The following is a 17859-nucleotide window of genomic DNA, read 5'->3' on the forward strand; positions in this document are numbered from 1 at the left end:
ATTCAATGGAAATTAAACAAATAATCATCCACTACTCTACAAATATTTGCACTCACAACATAACTTCATTTAACCCCTACTCCCCAAAAACTAATTATAACAGGCAACGTGTAAATGGAGTTGTTTTTAGGGTAAACTATGGGTCAGTCCTATATGATGGACTTAAATATCTACAAGTCATCTACATTTTTTTAATATACCAATAAATCCTAAAATGCTTATTTTGTCCCAATAATTTTTGGGGATATTGATAGGTAAAAAAGAAGCAAGACTTGTAGGTAAATTAGTCTAGTCAATAGGTTCGGCTTGTAAATGCCCCTTGTTTTTGTTAAAAACCTATCACCTACTTCACCCACTTAAACCTACTCCACTAAACCTAACCCACTACACCACTACCACCTCACCTACTCCACTAAACCTAACCCACTACACCACTACCACCTCCACTTCACCTACTTCTTACCTACTACACACTCACCCTCTTCTATATATAGGAATCATGAATCATTGTAATAAATATAACAAATACATCAATTAATAATACATAATTCATTCTCTCTATTTCTCTATACATCAAATTTAACATGGTATCAGAGCAAGGTTAAGAAGCTAGTAATTCTGCTTCACCGGCGGGCGGCAGCCTCGCCTTAGCCGCCCGCCGGACCTCTACACATACCTTCTCTCCCGCTGTTTTGATTCGGAGTTCGCCGAAGCGTCACATATTGATCCACAACATGGGCTACCCTGACCTTCCCGACTCTCTCTCTCTGTTTCTTCAAAACATCACATTCTGATTCGGCTGAACATTTCCACAAACACTACTTCACTTTCTTTGAAACCCATTTCGTCAATACCAGTCTTGCAACTGCCTCCTTTGTCAATGTAAAATATTTTCTCCGGGCATTGTCGCCGGCACATTCTCCGGCTTTGTTACGTCACCAGACACCTCTAGGTACGGCAACGATGGCCGAAACGCTTCTGCCGCCTCCGTCGCCGCTTTTTTAATATCCATGGGCTTTAATGAAGCCGGAACAGGCAGCTTCCAAGCCGAATCGGCGAAATTGAGACAAGCTAGCCGACCTCTCAAAGCAATCGCAGCAACGTCGTGAGCTCTCACAAGCCACGATATTAACTATCTCACGTGCCAAACACTGCTTTTCTACATTCAACCTCTCCTGGCTATCCCTGGGAAGTGTCGCATCAAGAGATTGAAACACTGCTGAATAGTAATTGTGGGCTTCGACAAACCGTGGCAAAAATGGGGCAGTGTTAGCGTTCATATCTTGTTCAACAATGGTAACGAGTTTCGGATTCAAGCTCTTAACCATCTGGAGAAGCCGGTCTCGCTGGTTTATTGTTGAAACGCTCTCATCGGGCATGTGGTGAAGCAACAGAACTCGGCAATTTGGGGACAACATAACCAGACGACCCACCAAGTGGTTCAGCATAGAGCAAGAAATGGTGGTCGTCCTCTGAACTTCTCTCACTCTCTCTCGGCAGCTTTGACAAAAACAAATAAAATAACAATAACAATAAAATAAAATAAACAATACCCACACTGATATGCACACTGCTCCACCATGCACACAGCACATGCATACACCAGCACACACATCGTTTCTTTTTATTTTAATATTCACGTCCACTACATTTTGTTTTTCAAATAAAGCAAGTATTAGATATATATATATATACGGTTGTGGTTTTTGATGAAAAGCCGACCGAATCATTGCCAGAGCATGATCTCCAGCGCATGTAGTATTAGATACATAATATATATATACATATAGTATTAGATATATATACTAGATATATAATAGATATATAATATATATATACTATATTATATTAGATCTATATTAGATATATCATATATATACCAACTCGTGGGCCACTCTTTCTGGTTTTGCGAAAAAAAAAAAAAAAAAAAAAACCATTCCTTCACAACCAACGCGGTTTCATTCTACAAACTTGTACAAACTTGTCATTTCTTCATGCCGGGGCTCACCCCGATCACCATTTTACACCACAGAACAAAGAAAAAAAAAAAAACAAACAAACAAACAAACAACAAAAACACAACAACCACAAATCGGAACAGTGGAATTTTTCTTCTCTACTCTGCCGCCGGTCTCTTCTTCTTGCCTCCGTCCTGGGCGGTCCTTGACGGTGTTGCCTCCGTGCTTCCTCGACCACCAAGCAAGTTGCCTCCTCCCTGCTCCTCCACTGCCGCATATGGCGGACCTCCAAATCGGAACATCACGGTGGCCTTCCGCTTCAGCTCCTTGTTTTCTGCCTTTAGCACACTTATCTCTGCTCGCGCATCCTTATACATGCGTTGGAGCAGAGCCAGTTGGGCGTTTAGCTGCTGCACCTCATTTGTTCTACTTTGCAGCCGGTGCGACAAGTTTGTGACCGCCGTCATGGTCTCCACACATGACTTCAGAGTATACTGATTGGCCTCAATATCAGTTTGCACCGCCATTTTTTGCTCCACCGACCGCATCGGAAAGTTCAACGGAGCAAAATCAGAGGTGTTTGGTTGAGGTTCACGGGCCACCGCACCAGTTATCTCTCTTGTTGACTCGTTGAGGTCTGGAAAGAGAGTAAGCAGACTACGGGACGAAGAGGCCATTTTCTGGGCAACCGAGTATTACAGAGTGTTTCAAGATTTGCAGCTCTTAGAGACACTCTCTCAGCAAAAGGAACTATCTCTCTCAGCAACACGAAGAGTTTTTTTTTCAGAGTTTTTTAGCGGGTTTTCTGCCTCAGCCTCAGCCTCCGCCTCCGCTTCGATTTATAAAGACCTTGACGAAGAGGCAGACACGCGCATCATGAGTCGCTCGGCGCTCGCCGACAACTTGACACGCCTTTTGATGGCACGACTTTTTATGGATTGGGCACGCCTTTTGATGGCACGCCTTTTTATGGATTGGGCACGCCTTTTGAAAGATTGGGCACACCTTTTGAGGGTGCGACTTTTTAAGGGTCCGACAAGACTCTGTAAACTGTCCCGACATTGATTCCGGTTAGCTCCTTTAGGGGTCCGACAAGACTCTGTAAACTGTCCCGACATTGATTCCGGTTAGCTCCTTTATGGGTCCGACAAGACTCTGTAAACTGTCCCGACATTGATTCCGGTTAGTTTCTACAAGGGTCCAGTAAGACTCCGTAAACTGTCACAACAACTGTCACAACATTGTCTGCTACAACGGTCCGACATGACCCCATAAACTGTCTTCTACATCGGTCTGACCCCACCATCCAGTGTCTTCACCAATGGTCTGACACGACCATACAGTGTCTCCTATCCTCTTTTATTTTTATGTATTTTCTTGTTTTGTTACTCTCTCCAAACTCAAGTTGGCTAGTTCCTATCCCCCTTGAGTTTGCGGGGGGCTGTTAAAAACCTATCACCTACTTCACCCACTTAAACCTACTCTACTAAACCTAACCCACTACACCACTACCACCTCACCTACTCCACTAAACCTAACCCACTACACCACTACCACCTCCACTTCACCTACTCCTTACCTACTACACACTCACCCTCTTCTATATATAGGAATCATGAATCATTGTAATAAATATAACAAATACATCAATCAATAATACATAATTCATTCTCTCTATTTCTCTATACATCAAATTTAACAGTTTTTATCCACCTTTTTTCTGATAATAAACTACAAGAGAACAAAGAAGAGGGGAGGGACCTAGGGTGAATTAGGAGCACACCAAACACTGCATTTGGTATCGTTTTCAAAAATTGTATCCTGTTTGGACAAAAACCAGATTCAGCCTGTAAATACCCCTTGTTTTTATCCACCTTTTTTCTGAAAATAAACTACAAGAGAACAAAGAAGAGGCGAGGGACCTAGGATGAATTCGGAGCACACCAAACACTGCCTTTGGTATCGTTTTCAAAAATTCTATCATGTTCGGAAAAAAAGAAAATACAACTAACATGGCGTACTTGGTGAAATATTTCTGAAAACTATTTTTTGAGAAGTTTCTCAAACACCTCATTTTTTAGAAAATACTTCTTAAATTGATTTCTGGAATTTGAAAATTTTGTAATCACACAAGTAAAAAAAGATGGTCCTTTCGAAATTTTTATTATTTTTTATTTTTGAAAACACAAAAAGCAAAGTATTAAAAATAAAAACAATACCAAACAATTGTAAGTTTCGGCGGACCAACTCTACTATTGAAGCCCCATTTTAGACCTTGCTTAATTTTGTAGTACATAATATGAACATACACATCCTTACACTCTTCTCAAAAACTATGAGTGTAATGCAGCAAGCATATTAACATGGATGGATGGATGGATGAAAAACTATGATGGTGACAAAGTTCATGACAATTCAAACAACATGATTAGTTATCAACAAAAGTAATTCATAATTACTGCATTAGAGGCAATTCTAATCAAATCTTGCAAAATGAATGGTTAAATATATATGAAGGATAACTAACTAAACATCAAAATTTTAATTTAGAGAAAAGATGAGAGGATTATGAAAGTTTACTTGTTGCCAAGAAGAAAGCGTCCACTGCTAAGTGTAATTTTATCCCTTAAACCCAACTCCTTGTACCTTTGATCCCTTTCCTGATCACACAGTAAACAATTCTGTAAGTACATGTTTCGCAACTGACAAACATTAGCACATAAAGGAGTTTAGGATACTCCTTTCTGAAGAAAAAGAGGTAATAAGGTGATAACAAATAGTTCATGGATGATATTGACTGCAAACATGTAAACTTCACAGTTGGCAAGAAATCCCAATCATGAAACAATTTTCACTGTGAGAATTGCAAGAAATACAGCAGCCACATGACCTAATACATTCTGTTACTTGCTAGTGTGCCTATTTGTCAGATTTATCCAATCTCTAAGTGTTAGGACTAGGAGACACGGTTGAATTATCATGCCCAATTTTACTTCTTGGCTTAGCCCAACCATAAGGCTTGCCATTAACGCCCTTGGTAGTGTGGGTTTGAGTCACGAAAACAATCTCTCTACAAATGGGGCAAGGCTGTGTACACCTTTCCCTCCCCAGACCCTGCTTCAGAGGGAGCTCGTGCATTGAGTTACCCCTTTTACCCCTAAGATTTAGGCCTGTATTTCTTTCTCACCGGCGGGCAGCCGGCCGGCAACTTTGCCTTTGCTGTCCGTTGGAATTTTCTACACACCTTCCGTCTCCCTCCAGCTCTCGTTAAAAAAAAAAAAAAAAAAAAAAAAAAAAAAAAGGAGTACCAGAGACTCTACGATTTCTTCTACGACTCATCGACCTTGGTCCTCGACGAAGCAGAGAGAATCGGAATCTCAAGAGAAGAGGCTTGTCACAACCTCATATTCGCGACCTGTTTCAATTCATTCGGAGGCATGAAAATCCTCCTCCCAAACATGATCAAACGGATCGGAAGAGCCGGAGTCAACCTCCACACCCAACTCGAGGAGGAGATCCGATCCGCCGTCAGATCCAACCTTTCCGAAACACATCACAGCAAGTGTTTTGCCAACAAGGGATACTCCCACATATTTGTTCCGCTGCCACTTCCCAGCTTTGACCGAAGCATCGGCTTGCGCAATGTTCCGAGCCATGGCAGTAAGAAGCGCGATCCCGTGCTCGGCGGCTGCGACTGTGTTAGCCGTCGGCGCATTAATCACAAGGCAACCGTGCTCCGTCGCCGCCGCCAGATCCACGTTGTCGATGCCGACGCCGGCGCGTCCGACAAACTTGAGCCTCCCAGCCGACGCCTCGAACACATCGCGATTGACTTTGGTGGCGCTGCGAACGATCAGAGCATCGCAGAGCGAGATCTTAGTGCAGAGCTCTTCGGGACTCAGGTTGTAAGAGCAATCAACGTTGGCCACGTCTGTCAAGTGCTTGGACCTGCAGCTAGATTTTCTTGGACCTTCTGTTCACTAACATCAGGTTCTTCTCTTTGGTATTATCAGTGCTCTTTTCATAAGCCTCAGCATCATCCACAAACAAGCTAGAATCTGAAAGACACAACTCACGACCACTCATGCGGTCATTCTTATCCATCACCTTTTGCACACACACCCATATTTTTTATTTATTTTTTATTTTTAAACAAATCTTCACCTTTATTTTCATTATTATAAAGCTTAGTTGGTCTAAACTTCACACCCATCCACCGTCCAAACTTTCTTTTTTATTTTAAAGCTTAATTGGTGCTCTCCCTGTTCCCCACTCCCTCCTTTATTATTATTTTTTTTATTCATCATTATATATTCATTATCACTATGCTTATCATTTCATCACCATCACCATATTTTTTTTATTCGATTCCCTTACTTTTCCAAAAAAAAAAAAAAAAAAAATTCCATTCACAACCACGTCGGTTTTCATTCCACAAATTTGTCATTTTTTTTCATGCCGGGATCAACCCCGATCACAATTTTTCACCACACAAAAAAAAACAAAAACACAACTACCACACACCGACATCCCTTCTCTACTCTGCCGCCGGTCTCTTCTTTTTGCCTCCGTCATGGGCGGTCCTTGACGGTACTGCCTCTGTGCTTCCTAATCCACCAAGCAAGTTTCCTCCTCCCTGCTCCTCCACTACAGCATATGGTGGACCTCCAAATCGGAACATCACGGTGGCCTTCCGCTTCAGCTCCTTGTTTTCTGTCTTTAGCATACTTATCTCTGCTCGCGCATCCTTATACATGCGTTGGAGCAGAGCCAGCTGGGAGTTTAACTGTTGCACCTCATTTGTCCTGCTCTGCAGCCGGTGCGACAAGTTTGTGACCGCAGCCATGGTTTCCACACATGACTTCAGAGTATACTGATTGGCCTCAATATCAGTTTGCACCGCCATTTTTTGCTCCACCGACCGCATCGGAAAGTTCAACGGAGCAAAACCAGAGGTGTTTGGTTGAGGTTCACTGGCCACCGCACCAGTTATTTCTCTTGTGGACTCGTTCAGTTCTGGAAAGAGCGTGAGCAGACCCCGGGACGAGGAGGCCATGTTCTGGGTAGCTGGACGGGAAGAAGAGGCCATGTTGCTGAGTGTTTCAGAGGCGGGTTGGTTACAGAGTATTACAGCGTTTCTCTCTCAGCAAAGGAAGAGTTTTTTCAGAGGATTTTCAGAAGTTTTTTGTCTGCCTCAGCCTTAGCATCAACCTTGGTTAAATAACGAAGCAGCCACGCGTATCGCGCGCCACTTGACGCCAGACGACAAACGGGCGCGCCAGCCAACGCACTCACGTGCCTCGCCATCATGTCCGACACATCTTTTTATGACTTGGGCTCGCTTTTTGATGGCACGCCTTTTTATGGATTGGGCACGCCTTTTGATGGCACGCCTTTTTGAAAGATTGGGCACACCTTTTAAGGGTGCGACTTTTTAAGGGTCCGACAAGACTCTGTAAACTGTCCCGACATTGATTCCGGTTAGCTCCTTCATGGGTCCGACAAGACTCTGTAAACTGTCCCGACATTGATTCCGGTTAGCTCCTTCAAGGGTCCGACAAGACTCTGTAAACTGTCCCGACATTGATTCCGGTTAGTTTCTACAAGGGTCCAGCAAGACTCCGTACACTGTCACAACAACTGTCACAACATTGTCTGCTACAACGGTCCGACATGACCCCATAAACTGTCTTCTACATCGGTCTGACACGACCATACAGTGTCTCCTATCCTCTTTTATTTTTATGTATTTTCTTGTTTTGTTACTCTCTCCAAACTCAAGTTGGTTAGTTCCTATCCCCCTTGAGTTTGCGGGGGGCTGTTAAAATTTACCATCACCTACCACACACTCACCTACTACACTCACCTACTCCTCACCTACCACCACCTACTCCACTACACCTACATCTATATAAGGAACCATTTGTAATAGACAGAATTATCAAATACAAGAATCAATAATACATCAATTCTTACAGTTTCATATCAAATGGAGAGACATGGGCAGTTGCTCAAATTTTGAAGAACCAATACAAGTTGGGAAGGTATCCTAAAATTTTAAGGTCAATTGCAAATAGAAGATCCCGAGGATATCTGATTCATAAAAACAATATGGACAAGACTACCCAAAAGGTTGATTGGGGTAATTGGGGTAAGAAAACACACCCAAAGAATGGATGGTTCAAATTACTCTATCAACATTCCTTCTCAAAGAAATGTCACCAAGAATGAATGACAAAGATGCCAATTCTTTAACATCTCAATCGTTAAGATTTCTAAAGAAAATGAAGTTCCAAGAGATCAGGGCCAAAAAAGAAGCTATTGAAGCAATATAAGCATTATGAACTTGAGATAAACGATACAAATGAGAAATAAAAAAAAGATCAAATGAAGCATTCTATACATCCTCCCAAAACAAATATTTTCCCACATAACCCACACTAAAACGCAAAACCGCGAAAAGTAGAAAGACCTCCATAGATGCATTTCCAAAGAGCTCTAGAGTTTCCCCGAATGACTCCTTAAGAATGACAACCGTTAAACTGAATCCCATATTTACTCTTAATAACTGAATGCCATAACGAGACACACTCAATAGGAAATCTGCAATAATTTTTTTTATTATTTAAAAAAGCAACAATAGGACATACGATATTTTTGTAAATCATTTATGATATCTGTACAGTGTACATGGTCCAAAATGCCACACAAATTGGGATTGAGGGAGTAACATTCTAAAAAAAAAAAAAATCTTTTTTCAAATGAGAAATAAAAATTGGTAAATCAAGAATAAGGATCTATATACATATAGTATACATCGGCAACAAAATCATAGGAAATTACCAGATCATGCACAAGCGTTTGTTCTCTTGTTGTTGAAACCAGATTAAAAGCGACACAAAGATTTAACAGGCTTTGGTTCCAAGATTATGCTCAATTCGACCATGTATTACAAGTCTCTAAATATAAATGAACTCAAATTCAACAAAAAGCTCACGAAGAAAAAGTAGAAAACCTTTTTTGAAAATGCTGCAAAAGGATTTATATCATCCTCATATATCTTCTTGTACTTGGATTCCACATCTGAGCTGAAGCCACTTTCGAGATCTTCTACAGGCTAAGAACGATGAAATTTTGAGCTAGAATAAATTACTAACACAATCCGAAAATAACTATAGTAGCTGCAATAGAAAACCTTCTTTGATCCTCTAGAAATCACTTTCTCAAGATTGTAATCCTGAACATAACGAATCTTCCCATAAAGTTTGACATTATCAGCTTTTGTTCTTTCCAGTTCCACAGTCAGCACTCCTATCTTCTCCTTCAACTGCCTTATTTCCTAGTACAGTAAAGATTAGGAAAGTAAAACAAATGAATACACCATCTAACAAAGACAATATGCACAATTGCAATAATGAAAATAAAAAATAAAAAAAAAGGAAACAAAAAATACTATTCTTTTTCAAGCAAAAAGAAATAAAAGCAATAAATGAAATGTTGTGTAAGCTGACAAGACACATACCTCTTCAGTCTCCCGCAAGCGTGCCCTAAACCGATCTCGCTGGTTGCAAATCACCTTAAGCATTGAGCTTTGATCAAGATCCAAGGAAACATGTCTTTGATCTGCATTCTGATCCATAGAGATTATTTATTTTAAAAAAGGCATATTGACGATTAGACAACAGACAACATGCAGAATACACATTTAGGTTGTCTTTACATTGTAACAAATTACAGCACATTCCTGTAAACAAATGTCATAAATCATAATAATATGATTTGAGGCCTCGTTTGGCAAGAGGCTATTTTAGCCAATTAGCCAAAAAGTTACTAAATTAGCCAAAAAGCCAACGACACATACCAAAAAGTCAAAGATTCTCTTTTCTTTCTACTTTTTGCACATCTTTTTGTAATTAGCTAAAAAGTCATCCCAAACATACAAGTTTTTTTTACCTACCTTTTTAGCCAAATAGCCAAAAAGTTACTAAATTAGCCTGTTCCCAAACGAGGCCTGAGTGTCTATAAAATCATCACTACTATTAATTGAAGAAATTTATACCGAGAATAATCACCAATTACACCATTGAGCTGGTGTTTTTCATCCTCTTAACAAGAATAACAAATGGTTACAATTTCTTTAGTATAAACACTCAATGTTGCGTTGCTTATTATGGAATTTTTTTCCCTTCAATATTTAGTGTTTATAAACCATCCACTGAGAACATTCCATTTACATGGTGTGATAAGCACCTCTTCAGAATATAAATATTTGTCAGCTCACCAGATTTCACCTGCAAAATGCATTTCTATAACGCCCCAACATTTATTACTTGAATATAGATACCACTTTCCTTATTAAGGTCCATTTATGACATGTGATAATGATACTTGTGATGGCTTGCAAGGCTTTCCTTAATTGAGAGTTATTTGTTTTAGTTGGTGATCCGTGTATTGTTGAGAATAGATTCGAGATGCCATGAGAATCGAGTTGTATTAGTTGAGTGTGCGTGAAATTTATAAGGGTGGTGAGAGTTCTTGGTTAGATGTTGAGTGTGTTCCTTGAGAGGGTATGAGGCTTGTGTTCCTTGGTGAGGAGAGTAATATTAACCAAACCAAAACAAGCCTTAAGTACCATCAAATGGGGTCGGTTATAATCCTTCTTCTCCATTCGACTCTATCCAAGGCCATATTGTTAATCAAATTAAGGAGATTCATATCTCTATTTACTGCATTAGCCCATACCAATCTAGGTCGGCCCTTTCCCCTAACACTTCCATCTACCGTCACTGTATTGCATCTCTTCACTATTGCTTTTGTTGGTCTCCGTTGTATATGACCAAACCATCTCAATCTATTCTTTTTCAACTTATCTTCTGTTGATGCTACTCCTACACATTCTCGAATATACTCATTATTAACTTTGTCTTTTCTAGTAGAGGAATGGTAATCGATCTAATTGGTCTCTTTGTGAGTGATGTGAAGTGTTTGATTGCCATATAGGCATGAATGTTTTAGTGAGTAGTCTTGGTGTGATTAGTTTTGAGGAGTCCGGTATGGACTCAAGTGATGTGTGAGTACGTGGATGTAGAATCCCATGTAGGGGTGATCGGTGTTGGGAACTTGTCGGTGTTTGAGTGCTAAGTGTTGAGAGTTGGTGGTGTTAGTTGGTTGGCAGTGGAAGATTGATCAACTAGGACTCACCTCTAGAGTTGTTTTGGTTTTGGGCAAGGGTGTGAAGTTGAGGAGTACTTGGGATACACTTGAGAATGTCTAGTCTCAGCTTGAGTGAACAGGGTGCTTCGTGTGAATTCGTGAGAAAAGTCTTGAGTTGGGTAATATGGCGGGACCTGGATTTGTGAACGTAATTGTGTTAAGTGTATAATTAACATGTGAGATTTTGATAGTTATGCGGTAGATAATCGAAGGGTGTAATTGGTATGTTTTGAAATGTTAGAGAGGTTATCTCTGGTTATATGATCATAGGGAATGATATTTGTAAATTAATGTTTAAAGTGAGAATGTAATTAACTATACACGTGAAATCATTTTGTGAAGATAAATGGAGTTGAGGAAAGTGTTTTGAAATACGAGTAATGACTAGCAAAAACTAGAAAAGAAGTGAGTTTTCTTGAAATGTCAAAGACAGATTCTCTTTGAAAAGTATACGTATGTATATGTATTTTGAACCATAAGTTTATGTAGCCAGCTCAGGTCTGTATTTTGAACCATAAGTTTTCTTGAAATAGGACACTTTGTTGTCAATTCTAGTATCTTAAGTCAGCTACAACGAGCCTACCACAGCAAGGCCTTTGAACTCAGGCTCATCATAACCAACCAAGTTGCTTACAGTCAAAAAAGAAAGAAAGGTCATCACAAACAAGCTGCACAACTATTCGAAGTGGCTTTGCACATCAAATAGTGGTTCTGCTCACATCAAAGCATCAAAAGAAAAGAAAAAAAACATCCAACATAGACTTATAATCATATCAGAAAGTAATTTCATAGATAACAACAGAAGAGTACAATCCCAGAATGACTGACTGTCACTATTGCTTTTTACATATCTTGAATAAAGGAAACGAAAAATAGCAAGAAAAGTAAAAGACATACTTCAGATGGCTCTGTTGCTCCAGACTCTGAAAGATCCCAATCATCAATCAGAGTGCCCTTTCGATCTTTAGAACTATAACCCTGCACCAGAAATGAAAATGATTACCACACAAAAACCAGGTTGCAGAGAAATCATTTCTTGAGAATTTATACAGTACATTAGACAAGCAAACAAATAAAAAAAACAAATCTGAATAGAACTTGTTCATGCCACATCAATTCATGCCCGATGACAAATAAATAGGTCTAACCATTCACGAACGTTAGGATAGTTTTAGCTAGGTTGGCAATTTCTGATAATCAAAATCTCCAAACTCTGTACTTTTGGGGTTTTGAATTGGGCGGATTTGTTAGTTGAGCTAGTGAGATTGAGTTAACAACTTAGAAGATCTTCTTCCGCAAGTGATGCAATCTTTGGTTAGCAGGTATACAAATCATTTGGACCAAAACACTTCACTGCTTGGCATCTCACTTGCACTTCGGCACCAGCCCTTCTTAGGACTTCAATTTATGTGCTTGACTTTCATTTGTCCATCACTTGAACACCTCACATCAAATCCTTCACAATTCACTTCATATCCCCTGATCACTATGGCTGTTTGAGCAACAGAGCAGTTGAAGACTAAGATCGGAGGAAGGAGCTTCATAGTGGCTATGGGATCTATGGTGCTTTTTTATTTTTGTTTTCTTTTTTTTTTTTTTTGGGGGGGGGGGGGGGGTATGATTAGGAAGAGAGTTAGTATAGCTTGCGTACAAGAAACTAAGTAGACGGGTGAGAAAGTTAGAGAAATTGAGGATACCGGTTTTAAACTGTATTATAATGGTAAGGATAGACGCAAGAATGGGGTAAGAATCTTAATTGCCAAGGGTCTTGTGGAGAATGTAGTAGCGGTCATTAGGAAAGGGGATAGGATTATGTTAGTTAAACTAGTTATTAGAGGAAATATAATGAGCGTTATTAGTGCATACGCCCCTCAAGTAGGATTAGATGATCATACTAAGAGAGATTTTTGGGAGCAAATGGATGAGATCTTACAGGAGATATCCGCAGGAGAGAATCTGATTATAGGTGGAGATTTTAATGGTCATGTAGGCATAGATAAACTAGGCTATAAAATGGTACATGGTGGATACGGTTTTGATGACAAAAATAAGGCTAGAGAGAGTATTTTAGATTTTGTGTTGGCTTCTGACCTGGTGGTGGCCAATACTATGTATAAGAAGAAGGTGAAGCATTTGATAACCTTTAAGAGTGGGTCAGTTAAAAGCCAAATAGATTACTTCTTAGTGAGAAAAGTGGACTGCCTAAAATGTAATGATTGTAGGTGATTTCTAGAGAGAGCTTGACCTCTCAACATAGGATTTTGGTACTAGATTTATGTTTTAGAGGGCAATACCAAGCTGGGAAGGATGGTGGGTGTCATAGGATGAGATGGTGGGACCTAAAAGAGGACAAATTAGAAATATTTAAGAATAGAACGGATAAGAAAGGTACTTAGGACTTGGAAGATGATGCTAACATTATGTGGAACTCGATGGCCAATTGTATGAGGAGAATCTGAAGAGAAGTGCTTGGAGAGTCGAAAGGAACGAGACCCAGCTTTAGGGAAACTTGGTGGTGGAGGAAAAAGGTTCAAGCGATAGTTAAAGCAAAAAAAGAGTGTTTTAACAAGTGGCAAAATGATAGAACTGAAGAAAACCTTAACATTATGTTTGTTTGGGTGGACATGAGCTTGGGATTGGACTAATAGTCCAATAAAATTATTAATCCGATGTTTGGTTAAACAATTGAAGTACGGATTAATTATTTTAAACTTGACTATTAGTTAAGATAGGATACATAATCCAACGGATTGGTAGTCCTAGGACTATTAGTCATGGGAATACTAATCCAGTCCGCCCAAACAAACATGGCCTAAGAGTTATAGATTGGCTAATAGGGAGGTCAAGAAAGTAGTAAGAGAGGCTAAGCTGAAAGTTTATGCTGACCTATACACTAGACTAGATAGTAAGGAGGGAGAGAAGAGGGTATACAAATTTGATAAGATACGGGAGAGGAAAACAAAAGATTTTAATCAAGTTAAGTGCATCAAGAATGAGGATTCTAAGGTATTGGTGACGGATGAAGAAATTAAGGAAAGATGGAAGAACTATTTTGAGAAACTATTAAATGAGGAACATGGAAGTACGGCAATAGGGGAAGAAATAGCCAGTACTACGAGAAACTAAGACTATAGGTTCTATCACAGGATTAGGAACCTTGAAGTGGAGTCTGCACCTAAGAAGATGAAATCAAATAAGACTTTAGGACCAAATGATATCTCTATTAAAGCTTGGAAGTTTTTGGGTAAAAAGGGAGTTGCTTGGTTGACTAGCTTGTTTAGCAAAATTTTGTTGACTAGGAACATTCCAGATGAGTGGAGGAAGAATATTTTAGTGTCAATCTATAAGAATAAAGGAGATGTCCAGAATTGTAACAACTGTAGAGGAATCAAGCTAATGTGTCATATAATGAAAGTGTGGGAGAAGATGATAGAACGCCGATTGCGAGACATAACAGAGGGGTCAGAGAATCAATTTGGGTTTATGCCAGGCAGGTCAACAATGAAAGCGATCTATCTTTTGAGGAGAGTAATAGAAAAGTACAGAGAAAATAAAAGAAACATTCATATGGTGTTTATCGACCTTGAGAAAGCATATGATAGAGTGCCCCGAGATATAATATGGTGGGTGTTAGTGAAGAAAAGGGTGACAAAAAGTTACATTGATGTAATTAGGGACATGTATGAAGGGGTGGTGACCACTATTAGATCGACTGTTGGAGAGACAAATGAATTGCCTATCACTGTAGGGTTACACCAAGGATCTACTTTAAATCTTTATCTTTTTGCTTTAGTTATGGATGAGTTGATGAGAAATATCTAGGATGACGTGCCATGGTGTATGCTTTTTGTAGACGATATAGTACTAGTGGATACAAAGTTGGAGATTTGGAGAAAAGCTCTTGAATCTAAAGGATTCCGGATAAGCAGAATTAAGATAGAGTACATGGAGTGTAAATTTAGTATCAGTAACAATGAAAGTAGAAGAGAAGTGAAGATTGAAAGCCAAGAACTGCCTAATAGTGAACATTTTCGTTATTTAGAGTGGATTATCACAACAGCAGGGGAGATTGATGCGGATGTGGCTCATAAGATTAAGGCGGGATGGTGTAAGTGGAGAAGTGCGTTTGAGGTACTAAGCGATAAACGAATACCCACTAGACTTAGAGGCAAGTTCTATAGAACGACTATTAGACCATCGATGTTGTATGGGACGGAGTGTTAGGCAACCAAGAAACAACATGTAAATAAGATGAGTGTAGCTGAGATGAGAATGCTAAGATGAATGTGTAGCAAGACTAGACAAGACAGAATTAGGAATGAGTATATTCGGGAATGGGTAGGAGTAGCAGCGATAGAAAATAAGTTAAGAAAGAATCGATTGAGATGGTTTGGTTATATTCAGCGGAGACCAACAGAGGCAGTAGTGAAGAGATGCGATGCTGTAACGGTAGATGGAAGTGTTAGGAGACAAAGTAGGCCTACATTAACGTTGGTTAGCGTTGTAAATAAAGATATGGATCTGCTTAATTTGATTGACGACATAGCCTTTGATAGGACAGCTTGGAGAAGAAGGATTCATGTAGCCGACTCTATTTGATGGAACTTAAGGCTTGGTTTGGTTTGGTTTGGTTTGGTTTTTTTTTTTGGTTGAGATAACTAACCAAACTTTATTGAAAAAGTATCAAGGTAATGCAAAAAATACAAAAATACAGACCAACAAAGGCCAAAAAGTGATTGTTATCTTCTCATGCCCCGGGTCCCTTGACCTAAGGACCAGAGATGATAAGAGCAATTTAGGAGAAAGGTCATATCCTACTTACAATAAAAAAAATAATTATAATAATACAGATCTCTACATTTTTTGAATTGCTGAGAGATCAATAAATTGTTTTATAATTTTTAAATTGGGATTGTTAGGTTAAAAAAATTTCCATAGGTGTCTAGAATTTCAATGACAATGCAAAAGTAAAGTAGCATCTACAGCAACATGCAGATATTATAGCTAGTAAACAAATAGGAACTGCTGAGAATCCTATAAATAAACCTTTTGTATATCATCTTCTAGCTTCTGTATTAATCTTTGTTGTTCGTTAACCTCTGCAGTAAGTTCTGCTATCTTGCCTTCAGCTGCTTCCAGCAAAGATGTCTTTTCAGAAAGTTTCATCTGAAAGGAGTGCAGAGGCATTAATATAATTGCATATAAATAAACAGACACCGTTAAAAGTTTAATTAACATTTGAAAATTTCCAAAATATTATGGCATGGTTTTAAATCTACAACTCTGTTATTTCATTGTGGCTTGTGGTTATGCCCAACATATAGATTGAAATCCTTGGATATGTTGAGAAAACTATGAGCAGACAAAATGAATGTATAATTTATAAATGAAACAGGTACTCCATGGATGCCATACCTTCAACTGAGTGAGTTCATGTTCCATTTTCCGGTTCTTATCAAGTAGTAGAGACTCAAGTTTGCTCATCTCTTCCCCACTAGTGGCTACTTCCCAATCTTCAGCCTCAATTGAATTATAACCAACTGCCTACACATAAAACAGTGAAAGTTAGACAGAACGCATAATGATGGAAGCATTCAAATTAGAATATACTAGTAATAAAATAAATGAAAAATAAAGTAATAAAATAAATGACAAATAAAGGGCCATTTTCTAAGCCCCAAACGCCTTGGCCTGCAACCTTCAAAGGTCATTCACATCAATTTCTGGTTGAGAAAGATGGGGTTCGGTCAGATGGACGGATCTCTATTTTAGTGCACATTAGTTCAAGCTCCAGTTGGTCCCTTAGAAAATGATTTAGCTCAATCAGAAAGGCCATTAGGCAATTCATCAGGCCTTTCAGAAGATTAAACAACCATCGTTTTGATCAAACATCAAAGATAGTCAGATTGCCAGGGACAATGGAAAGAATTTTTCACTGTGCTTCAAACATGTTGTAAGTAAACTTTGACCAGAGTTTAATACAACATGTCAACATACACAATAAATGTGATGATCCATGGACCATGACTATCATTTCATGTGGGTTAACATCCTGTTTCCCTGTTTTGATTGATTATGGTAAGTTGGCAAAGAGAGCTCTTTTCAAAAAACCGAGGTATGGCAAAATTAATTTTACTCTTCAATCACTAATAGGTCATATTTCCAAGAGGAAACAAGCAGCCTACAAGTCGACAGAAACTATGAATTTGGTAAGTTTTGTTTCCAGTAATTTCAGGGAAAGAAAAACTGAGTTAAAGAATCAGTAAATAGTTAAAGGTGAATGGTAGAGAAGGATGAAACCACCTGTAGAATTTTGACCTTCTTCCGCAAATCATCAACTAATTTTTCTGTAGGCCTTGTCTGAAGCTCTTTCTTGATCTCATCAAGAGTAGCTTCCTGTGAGTTAAAAAAGAAGAAAAAGGTATTACAGCTAAGATAACATCCACGAGATATGAGGCACAAACTCAAATTCAGAAACAGAGTCAATCAAGCAAAAAAGTGAAATTAGTGCAATGGATTAACATCTAAACACAAGGTGCACATTGCTATTTATTGAACTTTTGGACTTACAACAAATTTGAAGTACATGCAGGTGTCTGTGGGAGGGAAACAATACATATTTCCAACTTGCAGTTACCAACCAATCAAATAAGAAGTTAAAGGGCGGAAAAAGAAAGAGAAAAAGGTA

At 39.0% G+C, this 17859-nt stretch overlaps 1 protein-coding gene across 1 annotated transcript in view; it reads right to left on the reverse strand.

Annotated features, from left to right (window-relative positions):
* The window catches only part of LOC114309216 (protein CASP), a 56184-nt gene that overhangs the window by 933 nt on the left and 37392 nt on the right, over nt 1-17859 (reverse strand). The window contains exons 10-17 of the mRNA XM_082909410.1: nt 17475-17567; nt 16587-16715; nt 16218-16337; nt 12069-12149; nt 9481-9588; nt 9154-9297; nt 8974-9075; nt 4539-4618 (exon numbers count right to left, since the gene is read on the reverse strand). Coding sequence (XP_082765536.1) covers nt 4539-4618; nt 8974-9075; nt 9154-9297; nt 9481-9588; nt 12069-12149; nt 16218-16337; nt 16587-16715; nt 17475-17567 — 857 coding nt within the window. The remainder of the gene's footprint in view (nt 1-4538; nt 4619-8973; nt 9076-9153; nt 9298-9480; nt 9589-12068; nt 12150-16217; nt 16338-16586; nt 16716-17474; nt 17568-17859) is intronic.

Source organism: Camellia sinensis, chromosome 15 (assembly GCF_055761805.1).
Source record: "Camellia sinensis isolate YWXY chromosome 15, ASM5576180v1, whole genome shotgun sequence".
In the NCBI taxonomy this organism is placed as follows: domain Eukaryota; kingdom Viridiplantae; phylum Streptophyta; class Magnoliopsida; order Ericales; family Theaceae; genus Camellia; species Camellia sinensis.